This window comes from Beta vulgaris, chromosome 7, assembly GCF_026745355.1.
Source record: "Beta vulgaris subsp. vulgaris cultivar EL10 chromosome 7, EL10.2, whole genome shotgun sequence".
Lineage (NCBI taxonomy): Eukaryota > Viridiplantae > Streptophyta > Magnoliopsida > Caryophyllales > Amaranthaceae > Beta > Beta vulgaris.
Genome location: NC_079208.1, coordinates 59,780,965 through 59,803,156, shown reverse-complemented (window position 1 = coordinate 59,803,156; position 22,192 = coordinate 59,780,965). Strand labels below are relative to the sequence as shown.

At 33.2% G+C, this 22,192-nt stretch overlaps 3 protein-coding genes across 3 annotated transcripts; 2 read left to right on the top strand and 1 right to left on the bottom strand.

Moving 5' to 3' along the window:
• Positions 1 to 77: 77 nt before the first annotated feature.
• On the bottom strand, positions 78 to 739 carry LOC104900469 (tyrosine-protein phosphatase DSP3-like). The gene is made up of 2 exons (XM_010687885.3): positions 256 to 739; positions 78 to 202 (listed from the first exon to the last, which is right to left on the bottom strand). The coding sequence occupies exons 1-2, from the start codon at positions 737 to 739 to the stop codon at positions 78 to 80; spliced, it is 609 nt and encodes a 202-aa protein (XP_010686187.3).
• A 1,611-nt stretch (positions 740 to 2,350) lies between these two features.
• Positions 2,351 to 7,846, top strand: LOC104900260 (F-box/LRR-repeat protein 3). Its single transcript, XM_010687643.4, has 8 exons — positions 2,351 to 3,269; positions 4,883 to 5,008; positions 5,120 to 5,224; positions 5,317 to 5,710; positions 5,795 to 5,924; positions 6,074 to 6,368; positions 6,952 to 7,209; positions 7,395 to 7,846. Exons 1-8 carry the CDS (start codon positions 2,649 to 2,651, stop codon positions 7,443 to 7,445), a joined length of 1,980 nt encoding a protein of 659 aa, XP_010685945.2. The 5' UTR covers positions 2,351 to 2,648; the 3' UTR covers positions 7,446 to 7,846.
• A 4,646-nt stretch (positions 7,847 to 12,492) lies between these two features.
• On the top strand, positions 12,493 to 16,133 carry LOC104900259 (probable WRKY transcription factor 25). Its single transcript, XM_010687642.4, has 5 exons — positions 12,493 to 12,984; positions 13,356 to 13,535; positions 13,638 to 14,281; positions 14,579 to 14,749; positions 15,431 to 16,133. The coding sequence occupies exons 1-5, from the start codon at positions 12,685 to 12,687 to the stop codon at positions 15,909 to 15,911; spliced, it is 1,776 nt and encodes a 591-aa protein (XP_010685944.2). The 5' UTR covers positions 12,493 to 12,684; the 3' UTR covers positions 15,912 to 16,133.
• The last annotated feature ends 6,059 nt before the right edge of the window (positions 16,134 to 22,192 follow it).

Below are 22,192 nucleotides of genomic sequence, written 5' to 3'. Positions count from 1 at the left end.
CCTTTGTCAGTGTCGAGGAACCTCCTCTTGTTAATACCTACATTCTACCTTGTTGAAGAAACTATATCCGTTAGCAGCTACCTCAAAAATTGCGCCAAACACGCCCTACATCTGTTAGATATTTGTTCTTGTCTTGTGTCAGTATCGAGCAACCTCCTCTTGTTGGAAGCATAACCATGATATTGATAAATACGACTCTTTATATTCCACTAATTATTAAGGTCTATCTTTAGTGGTTAGATTATCCATCGGATCAACAAAGTTTTACCCGCGACACGTCATATCCTTCCATGAAACTCATATCACTTGCTCTAGCTTTTTCTCCTGCAAAACGCTGGTATTCTTCAAACACTGAGTTCATGCACCACTTTTTCAACTTCCTAAAACAACCAACAACACAACCTGTACGATGTTTCCCACGTTTACAGTGAATTAAAATTGGGTAATTTCTTACATCTACCAACATATTAAGAACCTTAGATATAACATCTTCAGCAATTGTCTCTTTTGTTCCTTCCATACTAAACTGAAATAACTGAATTTTATTACATTCAAGAAACTTCATATAATCTTCTGGGTATTTCTCAGAACATAAATATATGATTGACTTAAGATTTAATGTTTCAAGGTAGCTAAAATTCGAAGGTTCTGGAAACCCTGATCTGTAAATTCCTTCTTCTACCATAGAAAAATTTATAGGAGGTTTTATCACATCATCATCTTGTTCTTTTTCCTCCATGTTTTGCTGTTTTTTCCACAAAATTACGCTCATTGTTCTTGAAGTAAGAAGAAGCAAAAACACTATATTATATGATGTATTTGATCACTAAATGAAAATAATACATGAACCTTACTTATATAATGAAATATTATCCTAATCCTACTAAGTTTTGGAATTATAAAGTAATTTGTATAAACTTCTAATTGTAATACAATATGATAATACCATTAACAAATTCTAATTTGAGTTGTATTATACGAGGGATACTTATTTCTATCAAGTAGTATATCTCTTTGATAAGGTTGAAACCAAGACGAATATTTATGCAAAACTTAGGTGGTATAAAAGAGAGCCTAAATTTGGTAGGAGTGGGATAAATAATCGTATGTTAATCTCTATTATTTAAAGAAGAGGGTAGGACTTGGTGTTTCCCTAAATTTACACACGTATTCGTACGGAAAAAAACTATTTCATGAGAAAAATAAAAAGAACATTATAGTTCGTGACAGTTTTACAACAGTTTTTATTTTCAAAACTCAACTTCTTCCAAATTTATCTCAAACTTTCCATTCTAGTATCATATATCTCTGATTTTATTATAAGGTAATTCTTGAGGAATTTAGTATTCATGCATATAAGACTAAAATATTTTCACATACTTAATAATTGAGTTAATGTTCTTAAATTAATTCATGAGGGAGTGATGTCCACATGAAAATATCATATTATCCCTCTCAAAAATTATTATAAGAGACAGTCTAATTTTAATATAAAAGTAGACTTTATCACTAAATGGATTAAACTAGTCACAGAAAGAAATTTACTTAGTCATTATTGAGCTAATTCTCTTTTAGTATTGGGCTTATCATTCCTAATTTTACTTTAAAAGTAACCGATCTCTTACAAGATAATGTTGTTGAAATTGAAAAAAAAAAGAAAGGAAACGAATAAATTTATGAGACATAATTTACAGTTTAAAGTTGCTAATACAATTGACAAATCAAACACAATAAAAAGTATGATAATCCATTATATCAATCCATGATTCACGTTACTAAAATTCAAGACCATCTCATAAAATTAGGGGCCCTGTGCTAAAATAATTTATAAAGATTAAATTTTTTGGTGAATAGATGAGACTGAAGAATTATAAATGAGGTTTTTTGAAGAATAGGAGAAGAAGAAAAACACTAAATAAAAATTAATCTCTTTACATTTGCAATTAAATTTAGATTTTTTTTTTTTGGACGGACAACTAATAGAATTGGACCCTTATATTTCGAGGACCTGGTGCAGTTGCTCACCCTGCACATAACCTTAGCCGCCTCTGCTAAAATTAATCATTTTCCTCTTTATTTTTCTTTTATAACTCCAAACCTCAATCATCTCTATAATGATTTCAAGTTTCAACTTTCAATCATCATTTATCAATGGATAACCAAACAAAAATTTAAAAATAATATCAATTACACTAATCAATTTTTAAAATACTATATACATTCAATAATAAATTATTGTGAATCCGATCAACTCAAAACATTGTTGGATAATTCAATGTACATGTAAAAAGAGAATCTGATCTTTGTAGTATCCGAATCATTCGCACCCCTTCAAACATTATTAGTACAAATGTTTCCTATAAAGAAAGATTATTTTTAGAAAAACCGTACTGGTGAAGTGTACAAGCTGATTATCCTCCTCCTTAAACTTCCTCAACTTCCTCAAATATGTTCTTCCTCAAGTACATCACTATTCACTGTCTTCCCTTCTTTCCATCTTAATTCTTACGTTCGGAAGTCTGTATAAGACAGCGATATACAGAAAAATAATACTTTGATAGCTTATTTCCGCTCAATGATCGTGATTTTGTCATATTAGAATATCCTCGAACAATTCATCATCTTCTTCACCTCCTTTCTCACCTTCAATGGCGAAATCAATAAAATCCCAAAATTCCCTCAACAATCTAAACGAAGAAATGCTCTTCTTAATCCTCGATCACCTTCCCAACGATGCAAAATCATTCTCTCTCACCTGCAAATCATTCTATTCTGCAGAATCAAAACACAGAAAATCCGCGAAATTACTCCGACCAGATTACCTACCTTCTCTCCTTCATCGTTACCCTTTTCTCTCTCATCTCGATCTTTCTCAATGTTCTCGTATCACAGACTCACTGATTCAAACTTCATCTTTTTCTGATTCATATATTTGTTCCGTCAAGATTTCATCGTGTAGATTTGTTACTAGGGTTGGAGTTTCTGATTTGGTATCAAAATGTGTTAATTTGGTTGAGATTGACTTAAGTAATGCTACTGAACTTAGTGATTCAGCTGCTTCTGCCATTGCTGGAGCGAAGAATTTGGAGAGGTTGTTAATGGTGAGATGTAAGCAGGTTTCGGATATCGGTATCGGTTGTATTGCAGTTGGATGTGTGAAATTGAACAAAATTAGTTTGAAATGGTGTTTGAAGATTACTGATTTAGGGGTTCAGCTTCTTGCTGTTAAATGTAAGAGGATTCGGAGCTTGGATCTTTCTTATGTTCCGGTAATTTCTGTTATGCTTATTACTCTTGATTACTCGCTCTGTTTCTTTTTAATAGTTACACTTTCGAGTTTTTGATTCACAAATTTATATTTGACTATTATTTGCGAGTATGCTCTTAGACACGGCCATACATAACATAGAAATCACACTTGGAAAGGGTGGACAATTAGTTAGAGCAGCGGGTGTTGTAGCGAAACTGATTGCAAAAGAGGGGAAATTGGCCACATTAAAATTACCTTCTGATGGGGGAGTTGAAGTTACATGTAATATGAAATGCAAAGAGTTTGGTTGATTGACTATTATTTGTGATTGATGGGGGAGTATATTTTTTTGATCTATATGAGCCACGAAGGCTGTATAAAGAAGGGGAGGGGGGGTTTGAATCCGTGACTTATCGTACACATCACCTCAATCTTAACCACTAGGCCAAGACATCTTTGGTATTGATGGGGGAGTATGAACTATTAATTGTTCCTATTGCAATGAAAATGCAATGTTGAAGTTCCATGTAATATGAAATGCAAAGAGTTTGGTTGATTGGCTAATTGAATTTTTGTAAATTACTTAAATTGCTGGATGCTAGTTATGTGCTACTATGTTTCTTCTTAATCTACACACTTTGTGTTAAGGCGTTTGTGATTTATTACACGAGGAAAAATGTAGTCAACTGAAATGTTGTCATATTCGTTCAACATGTATGTTCTTGGAATATCAAATTTTTATATAGTGATTATTGAGGATATTATGGTCAAAGTTTAGTGTTGGCAAACGTGAAAGTTATAGATTGATTAAAAATAGAGGTAGTATTTGTTTGATGATAAGTACTTGAATAATTGAGATTTTGTAAAGAAAATGCAGAATTGTGTTTATTTCTTTTGATTCTGTTTTGAGTTCATCTTTGTTATTAGAAGTAGGAGTATTAGGTTAAAGTTATCTCATTTTTGTGCAGTACTTGGATTTAGGGGTCGAGCTACATTGTCGGGTGGGTTCATTTGAGCCTACTTGAATTTTGGTTTTTTGAATTTTTTTATTAAAATTTAGAAAAAACGAAAATTGGCCATTCGACTCCATGGTAATATCTAAATTTTATTTTGCACCAATATTATATCGGGCTGGATCCACCAGTTGTAGATGCATATAAATCTGTTTTAATTGAACCTAACCTGTATACTTTTTTGTTGGGGGAAGTCGTCAAGCTATGGTGAAAGATGAAAATCAGCATAATTCTGGTTATGTTGCTCTATCTGTGATCAGTATCCAGCGATGTTATGATTTTTGAACAAGTGTTTATGTTACTACTATTTTAATATTAAAAAGTTGGAAATTATCAATATTACTTCCTCTATTCTTTGATAAGTGTACATTTCTCTATAAGTACCTAAGTTAAAATTTTGATAAAAGGACGTTCAATTCCGTTTGTTTGAGCAAATTTATGTTCCAGTCCCTTGCTTTGAATGATGCCTCTTATAGAAAGCTCATAATGAGTGCCTTCTCCTCTGCCAATTGTTTCGGGATGAAACCTGAATTTTGATTGTAAGCGTGCAATTAATTTTTGGGCCTTATGTATGATCACACTTAACTTAAGGCTTGATAAACACTTTACATGTATGCAGATTACAGAGAAAAGCCTCAAATCTATCTTCCAACTATCTTATCTTGAAGATCTAGTCTTAGTCGGCTGTCTTGGAATTGATGATGACGGCCTTGCTTTTCTGAACAAAGGTCACACTACGTTGAAGGTTTGCTATTTATTGCTTCTGATTACTTTTCCTATTCATATGTTCCAAATACATGCTCTTGTAGTTTCTAACTTCTATATATGCATCTTATTTAACTTACTGCTCCACCAGGCGCTTGATATATCCAACTGTCAGAAAATCAGTCACACTGGTCTAGCTAATATAACTAGAGGTGCTGGATGTCTGAAAGAGATTATATTGGCATATGGCTCAGCTGTAAGTACAAGGATACAATTCATTTCTTTCCACAATTTTACAAGTTATCAAATATGGTCTAAATTAACTTACTGTTAACTTTCCTTATCCAGGTTACTCTTGATGTGGCGAAATGTCTTCAGAATTTTTCAATGTTGCAATGTCTTAGATTAGATGGTTCCACAGTCACTTGTTCTGCATTGAAAATGATAGGAGAGTGGTCTGGTTCTCTCAGAGAATTGAGCTTAAGTAAATGCTCGGGTGTAACTGATGAAGGTGTTGCCTCTATTGTGAAAAAACATACTCAATTGAGGAACTTAAACATCACATGCTGCCGCAAGATCACTTCTGTGTCTATTGACTGTATCACAAGTTCATGTACCGCTCTCACATCCCTTAAGATGGAGGCTTGCAATCATGTCTCCGCAGATGCTTTTGTATTTATTGGACAGCGCTGTCGAGTCTTAGAAGAACTGGATGCCACTGATAATGATATAGATGATAAAGGTTCAATCTACATACCAGCTTGAGTTTTCTTTTCTTTCTTGGCACCATCTTTCACTAGCAAGGTCATGACCTCCCCTACTGCAGGTTTAGAATCCATCTCCAGATGCTCCAGGCTTTCCTGCTTGAAGTTAGGGATCTGCCTTGACTTTGCTGATGAAGGGCTGATTCAAATTGGGATGCATTGCTCTAAGCTAAAAGAGATTGATTTATACAGGTACATAGATGCACTGCTTGGGTTATTTATTCGACTATCACTAAATCAGTATTATAGCTTTTCACTTGTCTAAGTCGAGATGCGAACTCAAATCTCATTTAAAATTTTCCAATAATTTTGGTGATTAAGCTGCTTTATTATTCTGGCAGGGCTATAGCAATATCTGATAAAGGTATTGCATCAATAGCTCGAGGCTGCCCTGCTCTTGAGATGATCAACTTTGCATATTGTGATCACGTCTCAGATGCCTCTCTTAAATTGTTATCAAAGTGTTCAAGATTGAAAGCACTGGAAGCCAGAGGTTGCTCTCGTATCACATCAGAGGGTCTAGCAGCCATTGCTGCTGGATGTGCGCAGCTGGCTGTCCTAGACATAAAGAAGTGTTCAAAAATCGACAATTCCGGAATGATTCCTTTGGCTTATTATTCCTCAAACCTCAAACAGGTATGAGATAAAGATTTTATGTATTTACTTACTCTGTCCTGACATAATAGTCTCGTAAGTTTTCGTATGTTTCAAAAATATGTAGTATCAAAACATTCCTAGCCGTATTCCTTGCTCTTTAATGGGGAATGATTCCTCGCTGATGTAGCTCCAATCCCTTGTCTGATAACATTATCGTAGAACTTGCAATTTTCATCATTTGCAAAGAGAAGCAGTAAAATGGAAACAAGAGGGAGAAAGAAGAATTGCCTCTTAATCAAGAGAAACACTAAACAACTAATTGTTTGCTGGTGAACAAAGTATATATTTTACTACTTTTTTTCCAGAAACTAGTTAGGTAAATTCCCCAACTGCCTTATCAAAGATCTAACGATATTATTGCTAAAATGTTATATCTATTAAGAAAGAGGCATTAGGACTATGCTGTAACTCCCCCGACTTTGAAAGTATTGTCGATTATTAAACTAAGCATGTTTAAGTTTTTGGGATATTACATATGCAACTAATAATATCAGCACGAGAGTAAAATTTGGTTCATGATCCTAATTGTACGACGCTGATAGACCTTGTGTTCTATTGATAGATAAACCTGTCCTACTGCTCAGTCACAGATACCGGGCTGTTGGCATTAGCTAGCAGAAGCCCGTTGCAGAACATGACGATATTGCATCTGTCCGGACTGAGCCCAAACGGGATAGCCGCAGCCTTACTGTCTTGTAGGGGATTAAAGAAAGTGAAGCTCCATAATTGCTTTAAAACTATGCTTCCTAGATCTCTTCTGGACCACATGGAAAAGCGTGGCTGTGTATTTCAGTGGAGAGACAAAGCCTTTGATCCTCAGGTGATCCATATTTTTTCTTGTCCTATCATAAATTTCCCTTCACCTGTCCCTCTAATCAAATCATTTCTTAATTCTTGTCTTATGTTGAATAATTTGTTGAATCAGTTGTATACCTTTGTTATCCAGATGCATTAAAATAATTTTTTGACTTATGACTAAAAATGTTCTTTTATGACTTAATGCAGGTTGACTCAGACCCATTGCTTTGGAACTTACAGACTGGTAGACACTCCTGACCCATTTGACACTCCTTTGGATCAGGTTGAAGAAAACATTGCTAATTTTTCAGGATTTATTTAGCAACCGCGATGGTAACAGAAGGTGGTGGTGGACTCGGTACCGCAGTGGTAGCCAGTGCCGGATCTTGAAAGATTTGCTACATGGGACCATATTTTTCCACAATAACATATTATGATGTCGTGTAACTTGTTTGTATGCTGGGTTTTGGGCTCTAAACTATAAGGCTTAAATTTTTTTACGGGGGGCCAGATATGGGTGGCCTTCCATATCCTAGGTTGTGATATCGAAACTTCATCAGTTAATAGTTTGTTATCGAACTGCCTTGTAGAAGGTTGTATTGTTCATTACATTACCAAAATATTTCTTCAATAAAATATATTGAGAGATTGTTGCAGAAGTTACAACTTACAACTGTGTGATATTGTTATATATTATTAGTAGTAGATTGGTTTGATGATAATAATAGGATTGACGTCAACCACTAATGTTGAGTCGTTGACAAGATTTCACACATAAGTGCATTATCAATTTGTGATTAGTTGAGTAATTATATACTAAAAATTATGTAACCATATCTTTAGACGTATTAAACTTTATGCAGTGTTCACACACCCAAGAAAAGACTAAAATACAAAGTCCAAGTGTTTTGCTTTTTATAGGAGTGACAGACGGGCAAAAATTGGGATGTGAGATATGACGATGTTTGAGGAGGATTTTATCCTGAATTTCTATAGACAGCTAGAGTCCTTCATAGGGATCATTGTTTGTTGTTTCTTTTTATCCGAAAGGACTCCCTTTAACTATTTAAAGATGGCATGGGCGGTAGGAGACTAGGAGTGAGAAAAGATACAACAAAAGCAGATATTGCTACATCTACTCGTCGGATAAACAACCGACTATTTAATACTCCTTCCGTCCCAAAATATAGTTCCCATTTCTATTCGGGTGTCCCAAAATATAGTTCTCATTTCCATATTTAGTTCTATATTTTCTGTAATTTGTCTAGAAAAACCGTGTCCCATCATTTATTTGCTTCTTGAATTTTGTTTTTTCCTTTATTTATTCAACCAAAATATTACAATTAATACTCTTTCACTAATTATTCTCCACTCTCTCTCCTAAAATCATCTTTTCCCATACAACATTTATTTAAATAAACAAATTTTTTTTACTATCCCTCTTATATTCTACTTGCATAAATTAGCGTGAAAAAAGGGAAATGGGAACTATATTTTGGAACGGAGGGAGTAGTGTATTAGATAATAATTATTATGTTGCGTTGGATTTCATTACCACAACTCTTAACCAGTCTTTATTAATGGTGGGTAATTTACTCGATATGTAGATAAAGTTTTTTTCCATCTTCTTTAAAGAAAGGTTAAGGATATACTCCATGTGTATATATCTATGTAGTTTTTGTATTATTTGAAAATTATTCATGTAGTTTTAACATCTTCTAATTGTAACACCAAACTGGAGGTGGTAGACTTGATGGAAAACTCACCTTGTGACTTTGAGATCACAAGTTCGAATCCATACTTGGTAGGGATTCCCTTATAAAAAATCTTCTAACTGTACCATGATGATAAGGAAACAATAAAGAATCCTATCAAACATAAAATAAGCTAGTAGGTGTCTAGAATAATAGTGCTAACGAAAATTTTTGATCTAGATTGTCCTCACACAAGGTCATAGTGTCACACACAATATTGGAATTTGTTTCTATCAAGATTTGAACCTTGGTTTCCCATGTGGAAGATATGAAGCAATACCATGAACCTAAAGATCCTTAGTTGAATAACCTTAAATGAGCAAATCACTAAATTGGAAAATTCCGTATGGAAAAAGAATTGTTTTAGGCATACAATCCATATGTTGCATATATGTCTAATTTATCAATCTATCTCTTATCAATAACACATAACACACATTTTGCAATCTTAATAGAGCGTTGAGTTAAGAACTAAAAGAAGTGCAAGAGTTTTAATATTACATTGTTTTTTAGTGTTGAGAAACATGAAGGGCCAACCTTAAAGATAAATGTAGTGAAGTTATGACCCCTAACCCTCCCCCTAAATTTCAAAAGAGTATCAAATTACTCTATCCTCTTATCTCATGTTCTAGAAATGCATAAGCCAGTTAACATAGCTAGATTGGTAAGTATATGCCTATAAGATGTGCCCTCTTCCATTTTGGTAAAAAAAAAATTAGTCGATAACGTTTGGATATTGAAGGACAAAATTTTTTTTTATCAATATGAGTCACGAAAGCAATATAAAGTACAAAGATGGGAGAGGGAATTCAAATTTGTGACCTATTATTCACAGCACCTCAATTTTAACCACTATGTCAAGACATCCTTAGTAATTGAAAGATGCAATTGATCACATACAAGTTTATTTCTTTGTCAGATTGTATAAATGCAGGCTTGTAATATTCAATATCGTATATTTCACTTTTCCTTTCTCGTAAAATTCAATCAAAGTTCAACTTTAATTGTTAAACAAAAATAATTATAAGTATGAGAATGAAAAATAAAAAAATTGGTATAGTAACAACATATGTCTAGTTCACCAAGAATGTTTTGACTTAACACAAATTAATAGAATAGGCGGTTTAATTTTAACATAAAATTAGACAAACCTAATACTGAAATTTTCTAACAATCCCATTCCATTTCACTCTAATCTAACACTATTCTAAGTATCCTTTCACTACTCCCTTCTTTGTTTCCTTGATTCTCGAACTACAACAAACAATTTCAAAAAAATAACTCGGTAGTCTTACGAAACGGATTGAACTAGTCACTAAATAAATTAAACTAATCATTGAATAGGTTAAATAATATCAACACTGAATCGATTAAACTGGTCACATAATAGATTACACTAGTCCTTAAATAAATTAAACTAGTCACAATATTAAAAAAAGGTGACGTGTTCCCTTCTTAATATTAGGCTTAGACCGTGCCTAATTTTAAATTAAAATTAGGCGGTTTCTTACGAGACCAACTATTGACCAAATAATTAATATTGAAATATTGTAAACGATAGATCACATGTTCGAATCCTCCGCTCTGAACACAGCTATACAAATAGAACCAATAGCAAAAAGCCACACTCGTGCTGTATATGTGAAGTGGGCCCACAAATTCTTACCCCATTTTTCTCTCTCCTCTACTAATCTCAGTCAGCCGCCTCTTTTCTCCCTCTATTGATATTCACCAATCACTAATGGTGTTTCATTTCCAGTCAAACCCACATGTTTTGACCACAATTGTCTTTTTTTTTTTCTTTTTTTTTTCTAATTTTAATTTCTTTGTCTAAAATAATACCGTGGGATTTCCACGGTCAAAGCCTCCATCACCTTCTTGGAAGATGCCAACCTCAAAAAAGCCTTTTTCCTTGCGCGTTACGTGACCAAAAACAAACAAAAAACAAAAAAACAAAATTATATGAAAAACCCACTAAATATTATAAAAATTATGTCTTCTTGTTATTTTCTTCCCTATTAAGCACCCATAATATTTCCCCTTCAAGAGGATAGGAGTTAGCTCAAGTGGGTAGAGCGCTCCCCCTTGACCTTTGAGGTCAGGGGTTCGATCCTTACCCCTAGCGTGGGCTATTAGCCCTTGAGTTGATTTAATTTCCTAATCAAAAAAAAAAAATTTCCCTTTCATGAAAAAGGCCCATTATACTTGAGGTTGGATTTTTATTTTTGATTTTTAATTTTAAATTATAAATATATTATTATTATAAATCTTATTTTAAGAATCAATTGAACAATGTATTTTTGTAATTTTTTTATTTGTTATATGAGTTACAAAATATATTAATTAGCAATTAGAAACAAGTAATCAAAATGTCACTGCTTGGCGTATATTTAGAAATGAAGAGATTATATTCGTTTACTAACTAATATGTTTACATTACACCAAATTTGACTTGGTCATAGTGTTTAGAGGTTGTGCTTGATTATTGCTTAAAATTCGGAATTCAAGTCTCAGTATGAGTCTCTTTAAGATAGGATATAAATGTGATAAAAATTGACACGATTCGCTAACTCGACCTGAATCTGACACGAAATTAACGAATTTGGGTTAAGATTTTCAACTTGTTTAAGTAAGTTGTCCGTTTATTAAACATGATAGGTTAGGGTTGAACTTTCTAACTTGAATCCGACGTGGTAACTCGTTTTAATGCTATTTTACTATCAATATTAGTTTGGATTGAAATAATTTGCATAATTTTTTTTGTAAATATATAAAATTTATGCTTTGGTTTTCTAATTTGATTTGTTTTGGTAAGATATTACACCCTTCGTCCCAAAATTTAGTTTTCATTTCCTTTTGTTCACGGTAATTTATGCAAGTAGAATATAAGAGAGATAATAAAGATTTTATATTTATTTAAATAAATGTTGTATCTTGTATGGGAAAAGATGATTTTAGGAGAGATAATGAAAAATAATTCGTGAAAGAACATTAATTGTAACATTTTGGTTCAATAAACAAAGGAAACAACAAAATTCAAGAAGCAAATAAATGATGGGACACGGTTTTTCTAGACAAATTACAGAAAAATGTAGAACTAAATATGAAAATGGGAACTATATTTTGGAATACCCAAAATGAAAATGAAAATTATATTTTGAGACGGAGAGAGAAGTATATATAAAGCGGGTTAAGAAGTATATGAGGTAAATTTATGCTTATATGTGCGCACTTGATAAACGAATAAATCGGGTTAAAGTTAAGAATTGTTGATCCGTTTAATAAATGAATTGGATTAAAGTTGAGGCTTGAGGGGGAAAAAACTTTATCTACCCAGTGGGTCAACAACCCACTACTAATAGAAATGAATAAATAGTGGAATCCAACTCATCAATTCTAATAGTTTTTTAATGCTCTATTTCTAGTGGGTTAACTACCCACCGGGTAGATGTAGCATTGGTTGAGCTCATCTACCAATAAACCTCAATTTAATACAACCCTACCCATTTAACATCTCCAATAGTATCCCATACCAAGTTAACTCCAACTTGAGGTTCAATTTTCCTCAAGGAAAACAACAAAAAAAGGCTTACATAAACCAACACATCATCATCATCATCTTCATCTTTACCTTCTTCTCTTCATTCTTCAACCCTATAAAACTCTCACCCTTTCTACCTTACAATAATTTTCTCTCTTCCTCCATTTGATCACTTTCATCCATACCAAATACCAAAATATATATGGGATTCTCAAATGGTAGTTTAGACAGTTACAACTTCATGAACACCTCCTCTTTCACTGACCTTCTTAAATCAGGAGACAATGACAATTCTTCCAAATTTTCCGATATCGGAATCCGGAGCTTATCCGATCGTATAGCTGATCGAACTGGCTCCGGAACTCCAAAATTTAAATCATTGCCGCCACCATCAATACCAATATCTCCACCACCTTTTTCACCTTCTTCTTACTTTGCTATTCCTCCTGGTTTAAGTCCTACTGATCTCTTAGACTCTCCTGTTCTTCTCTCTTCTTCTCATGTGAGTTTTCTTATTTTGCTTCTAAAGTTGACTCTGAATATAAGTGTTAATCATATACTTCCTCCGTTCTGAAATAAATAAAACGCTTCGTATACTTTCATTTATTTTACGACGAAGGAAGTATATATTATCTACTTATTTTATCTTATGAATATGATTTTTTTTGGGTGAACCATACCCGGTTTCCGAAATCCATTTTGGATCCCGATTAATCTGGGTTCGAGCCGGATCAAGCCCCAATGGAAGGGAAAGCTCTCCTAACACACTCGGCTGCGTTCCCGGGGCTCGAACCCGGCTCGAACCCGAGACTAAGCTATAATCATGTGTTGGTTATGAATATGATTTTTGATGGGTATTTTTTTTTTTTGTAGGTTTTACCATCTCCAACAACAGGGGCTTTTTCAGCTCATACTTTTAACTGGAAATCCAACAACAACAACAACAGCAAAAACAATGAAGATATGAATAAATATTCAGATTTTACATTTCAAACTCAAGCAAGGACTACAAATGATGTTTCATCAAATATGTTTCAATCTTCATTTCCTACTGTAAGTTCTTTTTTTCATTGTTAAGAAACTAAGTTTGATATTTTGGACAATTATTTGTTCATGTTGTTGATTAATATGTTGTTTTTAATAAACTTTTATCAGGAACAAGCTATAAGAGGAAGAGAAAACCAACAACAATCATGGAATTTTGATGATCAAAACAAAAAAAATGATCAACAACCCTTAAATCAAACAAAAGTTATGGTAAAATCTGAGTTTTCAACTTCACAATCTGAGAATTATAATCAAGGAAATATTGTGAAATATGAATCAGAACAAAGTTCTTCATTTCAACCAGCTCAATATATAAGAGAACAAAAGAAATCAGATGATGGGTATAATTGGAGAAAATATGGACAAAAACAGGTAAAAGGTAGTGAAAATCCAAGAAGTTATTACAAGTGTACATTTCCAAATTGTCCTATGAAGAAAAAGATTGAAACAGCAATTGATGGTCAGATTACTGAGATTGTTTATAAGGGTAGTCATAATCATCCTAAGCCTGTAAATACTCGAAGATCTTCATCGTCTTCAGTATCAGCAGGAGTAGCTTTTAATCAAACTTCCAATGATTTCCATGACCATTCATTGGTGCCACAAAGAACCTCATCAGGGCAAATGGATTCAGTTGCTACACCTGAGAATTCGTCGATTTCGATGGCTGAAGATGAAGTTGATATGGGTTCTCAGAGGAGTAGATCAATTGGGAATGATCTTGATGATGATGAACCTGATGCTAAAAGATGGTAAATTTTCTTACTTTCGGAAATAAGTGAAACACTTATCGATCTCTTCTTATATATTATGTGAGAGCTTTTTGAGCGAAGTGTTTTCTTTATTTTAGAACGGATGAAAGTATTTAGTTACTAAAATTTTGTATGTTTGGTTAATTTTCTTACTTTCGGAAATAAGTGAAACACTTATCGATCTCTTCTTATATATTATGTGAGAGCTTTTTGAGCGAAGTGTTTCCTTTATTTTAGAGCGGATGAAAGTATTTAGTTACTAAAATTTTGTATGTTTGGTTAATTTGTTGGGTGTAGGAGAGGAGAAGTTGAGAATGAATGCATGTCAGCAGCACCTGGAAATGGGAGCAGAGCAGTGAGGGAACCTAGAGTAGTTGTTCAAACAACTAGTGACATTGATATATTAGATGATGGATATAGATGGAGAAAATATGGTCAGAAAGTTGTTAAAGGAAATCCAAATCCAAGGTAAATTCTTACTATTTCCTTTATTTACTTGTTTTTGATGCAAAAGTAGTACTAGTAGGAATATTAATTTTGGTTAGTTTTAGTAAAAAGATAGCATACTTTTGTATAGGAAATTAGCTAGATTTATATCTGCTTTTTTGATGCATTCATAGGTCTAGACAATAAAAGATTTCCCTGTTTGTAGAAATGTTTTTTGATCTCATTACTTTGCTAATTACAAGTATAATTAGTTGATTAAAATCCGGGATCGATCTTTTTAGTGGGATCATGATCAATAATCAATATTTGGCCGGTGACCACTACCATTTTTGTTATGGTTTCCATCATAATTAGGTCCAATTCAAGTAGTCTAAAGTGAGTACTTTACTTTATAGCAGTGGCGGATCTAGGATTTCTATATAATGTGGGCCGAACTTATTGATTAATTTCTTTAAAAACCACCTGCTCCACCATACCAATTTGCATTACTATCCCACATAGGTTACTTATAATTATTTTGGATCATGGGTGGGCCGAGGCCTAGGTAGGCCACCCCTAGATCCGCCTCTGCTTTATAGTTCAAGTTTCCTATTTCAGTTGAGTTAATTTCGGTTTTAATCTGTAAAGATAAGTCCACATTATTGAAAACAATAGGTCTTTGCTTGTAATATACTGACTTGTTATGGTTTGTGTAATTATCAGGAGCTACTACAAGTGCACATACCCAGGCTGCCCAGTACGAAAACACGTAGAACGAGCAGCTCATGATCTAAGGGCAGTGATCACAACCTATGAAGGGAAGCACAACCATGATGTTCCTGCAGCTCGCGGCAGTGGGATGAGCAGGTCATCCTTGGGCCATAACAATAGTGCAATGCCTTCAATGGCAATAAGGCCATCAGCTATAAACTACATGAGTTCGAATTCGAACAATAATGTTGTCAATTCTTTTCAGAGTAATCAAGGAATAATGGCCTCATCATTGGATGCCGCAGGAGGACAATTATCTCCTTTTACATTACAGATGCTGGCAAATTCTGGATTCTCAGGGTACATGAATCAATCTCAATTCTCAGACAACAACATGTTTTCAAATACTAATAATACTACTACTAGTACTACTACTACTAAAGCTAAAGAAGAGCCAAAAGAAGACATGCTTTTTGAGTCATTGCTCTGCTGAAACTCTTAATTTTTTTGGGGTTGTCAGAGGAATTTTTACTAGGGAAGAAGTTGATAATAGTATTAGTTCAAAGTTCACACTGACAAAAAAAAGCTCTTGATTCTTTTGTTAATTGTATTCCACATGGTTGGTTGGTTTGTTTGTTTATTTGTTTATATAGCAATGTACACAGAAATGACATATATATATACAGGAGTTTTGGCCAATTGGGCCTATAGTTTATCTTATTGTATACTTAGAAGTTGGAAACTTGGAATTGTATGTATGAAGTATGAACAGAATTTTTACTCATTGGTGACTGGATAATTTTGTATACATTTCACTTGAATGCATGGTTTAGATCAAATTTATAAGGTGCCTTTTAAATAAACACCTTATCTCTGGATAAATATACCCGATTGGGTTAACGGTTGAGGGTGAAGGGAAATGAGGATTCAAACTCGTATAGAGATTCTGTCATTTCGAAATTAGGAAAAGCATCGTTGTCTCATGTCAAACGGTTTCGTAGAAATTTGTTAGATCACTTATTTCGAACTCTTTTACCTTTTATATCAATGTAAGAAGTGAGCATTTTGCCTATTTTTTCAAACTTTCGTTGTTTTTTGCTTAAATAAGTATTGGTCGAGTTCATTCATCATATACACACAGGTGTACCATATTCACGGTACACCGAAGACTAATTTTTGCTCATTTAGACCTCTCCTCATTTAGTAAATTTTGCTGATTATGATTATTCCAAATGAGAAATGAGCAAAAAAATGCCTTAGATGTACCATGCACATGATACACCCGAATGTACGATAAATTTTTTTTTGATACTGGTTTAATAATTAGACTGTTTTTCCTATACGTGTACCGATTAGATAATATTAGGATCCCTCATAGTAGTCCTCAAGGGTGAACTTGATCGTACCATCTTTGAATATGGATGTAGAAAAACCCTACCCTACGGCCTACACCCCATATCTCACGCCAAATATGGCACTTAATTGGAGGGAAATTTAGTGGTGATTCATGTGTACTATTATATATATATAAAAATGTGTTTTGATGGTCCCATAACATTAAATCAGTACACTGGTGTAGAAGACTTTGGATTTGTTTTGTATTCTTTGACTTGTGCTATAGTTTGCTTCAAAGGGAATTCATTGATTTGTAATCTTGCACGATGTGTTACAACTTACAAGGAGAAACATGGATAATTTCAGTGGGACTTGAAAAGCTATTGTTAAGGATTTAGGTCAGAGCGTAGGTTATAACAAATAAACTTATTTATCTGGGAGGTTGATACCTATTCACGTACAAAGTAAAAAAAATGGAAGGAGGATTCGATTCAGTGATATCGTTCACAACACCTCAATCTTAACCACTCGACTAAAACATCATTGGTACGATTAGAAAAAAATTTATTATACTAAGTTGAACTCCACTAACTATTAATGTCTATCTTTAATGGTTAGATTATCCGGAGCAAATGCAAAGTTTTTTCCGATACCCCCTAATTTGGTCATTTGACAAACAAAAATAAAGACAGCCTTTATCTTTAAATGAGAGAACATAGGACGAGTAGGTAGGTTGAGTGAGTGGCTTAGTGCATGATGTCGGTAAGAGTAAAACTCACTTTGTCACTTAATTTTTGTTTGGTGGAATCAAATGTCAAATGCTTGAGTTTGGAAGTTCATCATCTGACTTTAAGAAACTTTTGCTCTAATGTAGGGTTTGAAGGCACAAACTATTAATAGATGGTAATTGGTTTTCATGGTCATAAGCTCATAGAGAATGTTTCCTAATCTAGAGTTTAGACGTAATTGTAAAGAGTTTGTCTTATAAGAGACCGTCTATTTTTAAATTAAAATTAGACCACGGTAAACTCAATATTAAAAAGAGAATTAGCGCAATAGTGACTTAATTAATTTCTTTCGGTGACTAGTTTAGTGACTAGGTCTACTTTTAATAATTTTTGAATTGTAAATTTGTAATAATGTATCGATTCCTTACTATCAACGGTGTACGAGCCTTTCTAATGAGGTTTTGTTTTATTTGATATAATTTCTTTTTTTTTAGATAAAAGATGATTTTTCATGAAAAAAATATTTAATTTCTAAGAAAATACAATTGTAAAATGTTTTTCTTTAATTGCTCGCTTCACTAGAAGATATAGAGGACAGGGGTTGAAATCGTTGGAAGAGGATGGATGGGATAAGAGAAAAAGGAAGGCAAGAAATAGAGATGAATATCAGAATATGAGATATTCCTTTCTTTAGATAGAAAAGAATATTTCATATTTATGAAAACAATTTCCGCCTTTAGAAATCTATATTAACCCTTCATAAACCAAACAAAAGAAAATAGATAAATTAGTAGGATAATGTATTCTCTCCAGCTACACACTTTATAGTTACAACGTTCACACTACACGCACTTTCCTCACTACTCTATATATGTAAGAAAATGTTTCATGAAAGTAAATAAATCACAATATTATTGCATTAAAATGGTTATACTTTTGCTTTCTTTTTAGTTAGTTCGATTTGTCTATGAAATTACTTAATTCACCCTTGTGAATTACGATCAAATCCAAAATTGAACGGACATAATGAATTATTTCTTGCCTTAATAATATAATGAATTATGATCAAATCCAAAATCACAATATAATGAAATTATAGTCAATTTTAAGTAGAATATTATATTGAGATGTGAATTTATTTGATAAGAGTACTAAACACAATAGATAAAAGTTGATTATGGGGACTTTATAGAGAGAATATTAAAATTAGAATACTCCATTGTTGCACAAATTGAGATTAATTTTAATCACTGGTGCATGTGAAAAGAGAATCCTTTAATCCACTCTAATACTCTTTATCTATAAATTACTTTTAGAGAAGTTGATTGATTAAGCATGATTCATGAGCTTATAATACTGTATTACTATTAGTGATGACACGGTGTAACGTCACGGGTGACATATATATATCAATTATCATGACGTACGAATTGTTGATTGAAAGAAAAAAAAAGGGAGGCTAATTAAGTAAATTAGATGGCGCCGTAGTAGTCACGTTGGTTAGGTCTCTTTCGCGTATTTATTATCAACCTGCTTATTTTTCTTCTCTAACAGTACAACTTAAGCTATGTTCAGTTCACCTTATTTTTGCTTATTTCAGATCTAATCAGATCAGACCAGATCAGATCAGAAAAAATAAGTTCAGATCAGATCAGATCAGATCTGTCAGTTTTAAAACTTATTTTTACTATTAAATATCTTTCATTACATATTAGTAAAAATTATAATAATTGAATATTAATAAAGTACTCATTGAGACGTAACACACAAGATCCCACATGACTATATTTTTTCTTATATATTGAGAGAAATCTAAAAGATAAGATCTTGTAATCAGATCAGTTCAGAAAAAATAAGTTCAGATCAGATCAGAAAAAATAAGTTCAGATCAGATCAGATAAGTTCAGATCAGAAAATTTCAGGTGAACTAAACATAGCCTTAGTACTCTATTCTCACCGTCTCATAATATAGTGTAGTAGTGCTTATTTTTTTTACACGATTTTTCAGATGTAATTTTGAACTTTAATATCTTTAATTTTGTATTAATAAAAAAATATAAAAGTTGATACTATAAAAGTACATGTTGAGACGAATTTAACAATATCACACATGAGTAGTTTTTTTTTTTGTATATAATAATGAAAATATTTGGTCGAAAATTTTAAAGTTTGACTCACCAAAAATGAAGTAGGCGCTATATTATGGGACGCAGAGAATAGTAGATATTATTTGATAGTTAAAAGTTCTAATTAGTATAAGTTGGTAAGATGTTATCTCAAACACCACATAATTAAATTTTAATCACTTTTCAATTGTGTATTTGTGTGGAAAGAATAATAAATAGAGCATCAAAATATTAAATATCATGTTAGCTTTCATATAGCATCAAATATTTAATATATGAAAAGCTTAATAACAACATTCATACATAGCCTCATTTAAAAGAAGAAGATAGTCAAGTTGGATTTAGAGTAAAAGACAACTAAGCGGTTTTCCGTTCGGTTTGATTAGTTGGAGTTGAATTAAACAGATTTGGAATTGGTGTTAAATTAAATATTTGATTATTTATCATACCAGATCTATCCATCCAATATGAATCCAACCCATTATTATTATAGGTCGGATAGCCGAACCAATATCGATTATGCGATATTTAATAACACTCTTATCATTTGATTTACAACCAAAAAATCCACTTTCTTTCAAACCTAAAAAGTAATTTCACAAATAATATAGGATGTTAAGGTTTGGAGAAAACAATATGTATAGCAAATTAGCAAGAGAAAAGAAAACAATATGTAGTAGGTATTTGGTACCCGAAAGTTTTTAGAGTAATGTTGTGTACTATCTTGGTACCCTAAACCCTACCCACTAAAATAACCAATATAAGGCCCATAAAACGCTAATTGTGAAGGCCTTTTTCACAAGGCAAATGCTGAGTATGGGAAAATAGCCTCATTAGGCAAGGTGAAGTATGTAACATCTATAGGAACAAAGTTACAAAATTTAATGATCAGCTAAGAAATGACAAGTTGTGAATGGTAAAAGTCATGAAATGTATTTTGAGGTAATGTAGATTGTAGAGGGTCCAAGCATGTAAAAGCTATCTCAAGATTCTTAAAAAGGTCTCACATAAAAGATCTTACTGGTCCGAAAAATTTAAAAATTGCCCGAAAATAATAAAAAAATTAAGATAACAGTACACGTTTTCGGACACTTTTGACAAGGTCACGAGTAACTGAATCCATATAATGCATCATGGTGCTAAGGAGGACCTTTAAAATGACTCCAGCGGGAACGAGTGGATTATGGCATTTGGAGCCGTTTATGGGTAGACCTGGAAAGATGGAAAATGAGCCATAGAAAGCATTATCAGGCAATCGAAAGGGTTTTAACAACCCGTGATCCTTTACAAGACACCCCGAGACTCTCAAAAAATTATAGGATATAAATAATGTCAAGGCCTAAAAAGTCCAAAAATGGCCCTAAAATAGCTAATTATGAAGGATATAAGTATACTTTTACACATTTCTCGGATGCGGGTAACATATCCCATAGGATGCATATTGGGGCGATGGGGTGACATTGGAAAGCATTCTTTTGCCTTACAACAGACATATGATGGCAATATAACATTGGAGTCATTTCTTAGTGGAACTTGAAAGATGCAAGACAAGCATTGGAAGGCCTTTTGAGAGTATGCAGAGGGTCTCAACCAGTCGTGAGCCATCCTAAGGTATTTTGAGGCCATAAAGACTATCTAGGTTAGAAAACATTGTTAGGCTTATAGAAGTTTAAAAATGGCATCAAAACAGCAAAACTTAAAGGTTATAAATACACACTTTCGGACACAGTCGGTGTTGGAAAATTGGACCCCATGAAATGCATAGGGACCATAGGAGGACATCTGAAGTACTCCCATGCCTTGAAACAGGCATATGATAGCATCTGGAGCCATATCGTGGTGGAACTAAAGTTGCATTAAACAAGTCGTGAAATACATTTTGGGATACTGTAAAGGTCGCAAGCACTTGATGAAAATCCTTAAGAATCACTAGGGCCATGAGAAGCACCTGAATAGGAAACAATGTCGAGATCGGAAAATTTCAAAAACGTTCCAAAATAGCCAAAATATACACTTTTGGACGTTTTGGGAACTTGGGTAACATACCACATGGGATGAATTTCGAGGTCATAGGAGGAAGTTTGAAAACAATCCTGACATATAGTGGTATCAGAACTATTTAGGGGTGGAGCTTGAAAGACGCAAAACAAGCCGTTGAAGATATAATAAGTCCACAATAATCAACTGTAAGACTACCAACCACCCAAGAGTCATTCCAAATTATTGGGGAACCCTTGCAAAAGATACTCGATGAAAAACATCGTTGAGTTTGAAGAAGTCCCCATATCCCTACCCAATATCCAAACTATCGCTTCGATTATCCTATTCTTTGGTTTGAAATTCATTTCAATTTTCTCAATTGTTCAGGGAACTCTATTCATCTCTCGTTAGCATTCCCCGAAAACATTTAATCGAAGAGCCTAAGACAAATTTGTTATCTCCAAGTATGAAAGTGATTAAAAACAATCATGAATATTATGCTTGAATTTTTTTTTTTATCTTCCTACATTAGTTTTTTTTATTCATATGAGCCACGAAGGCAGTACAAAGTACAAAAAACGGGGGATTTAAACTTGTGACCCATC

What these genes read in the sequence shown, in the direction of transcription:
- LOC104900469 (XM_010687885.3), bottom strand. Translation starts at nt 739, where the DNA reads ATGGAGGAAAAAGAACAAGATGATGATGTGATAAAACCTCCTATAAAT. An exon ending in GTCGCGGGTAAAACTTTGTT is followed by an intron (nt 203 to 255) that starts GATCCGATGGAT and finishes ATTAGTGGAATA; the next exon opens with TAAAGAGTCGTATTTATCAA.
- LOC104900260 (XM_010687643.4), top strand. Translation starts at nt 2,649, where the DNA reads ATGGCGAAATCAATAAAATCCCAAAATTCCCTCAACAATCTAAACGAA. An exon ending in TGGATCTTTCTTATGTTCCG is followed by an intron (nt 3,270 to 4,882) that starts GTAATTTCTGTT and finishes ACATGTATGCAG; the next exon opens with ATTACAGAGAAAAGCCTCAA. An exon ending in TATTGGCATATGGCTCAGCT is followed by an intron (nt 5,225 to 5,316) that starts GTAAGTACAAGG and finishes TTCCTTATCCAG; the next exon opens with GTTACTCTTGATGTGGCGAA.
- LOC104900259 (XM_010687642.4), top strand. Translation starts at nt 12,685, where the DNA reads ATGGGATTCTCAAATGGTAGTTTAGACAGTTACAACTTCATGAACACC. An exon ending in TTCAATCTTCATTTCCTACT is followed by an intron (nt 13,536 to 13,637) that starts GTAAGTTCTTTT and finishes AACTTTTATCAG; the next exon opens with GAACAAGCTATAAGAGGAAG. An exon ending in GAACCTGATGCTAAAAGATG is followed by an intron (nt 14,282 to 14,578) that starts GTAAATTTTCTT and finishes TGTTGGGTGTAG; the next exon opens with GAGAGGAGAAGTTGAGAATG.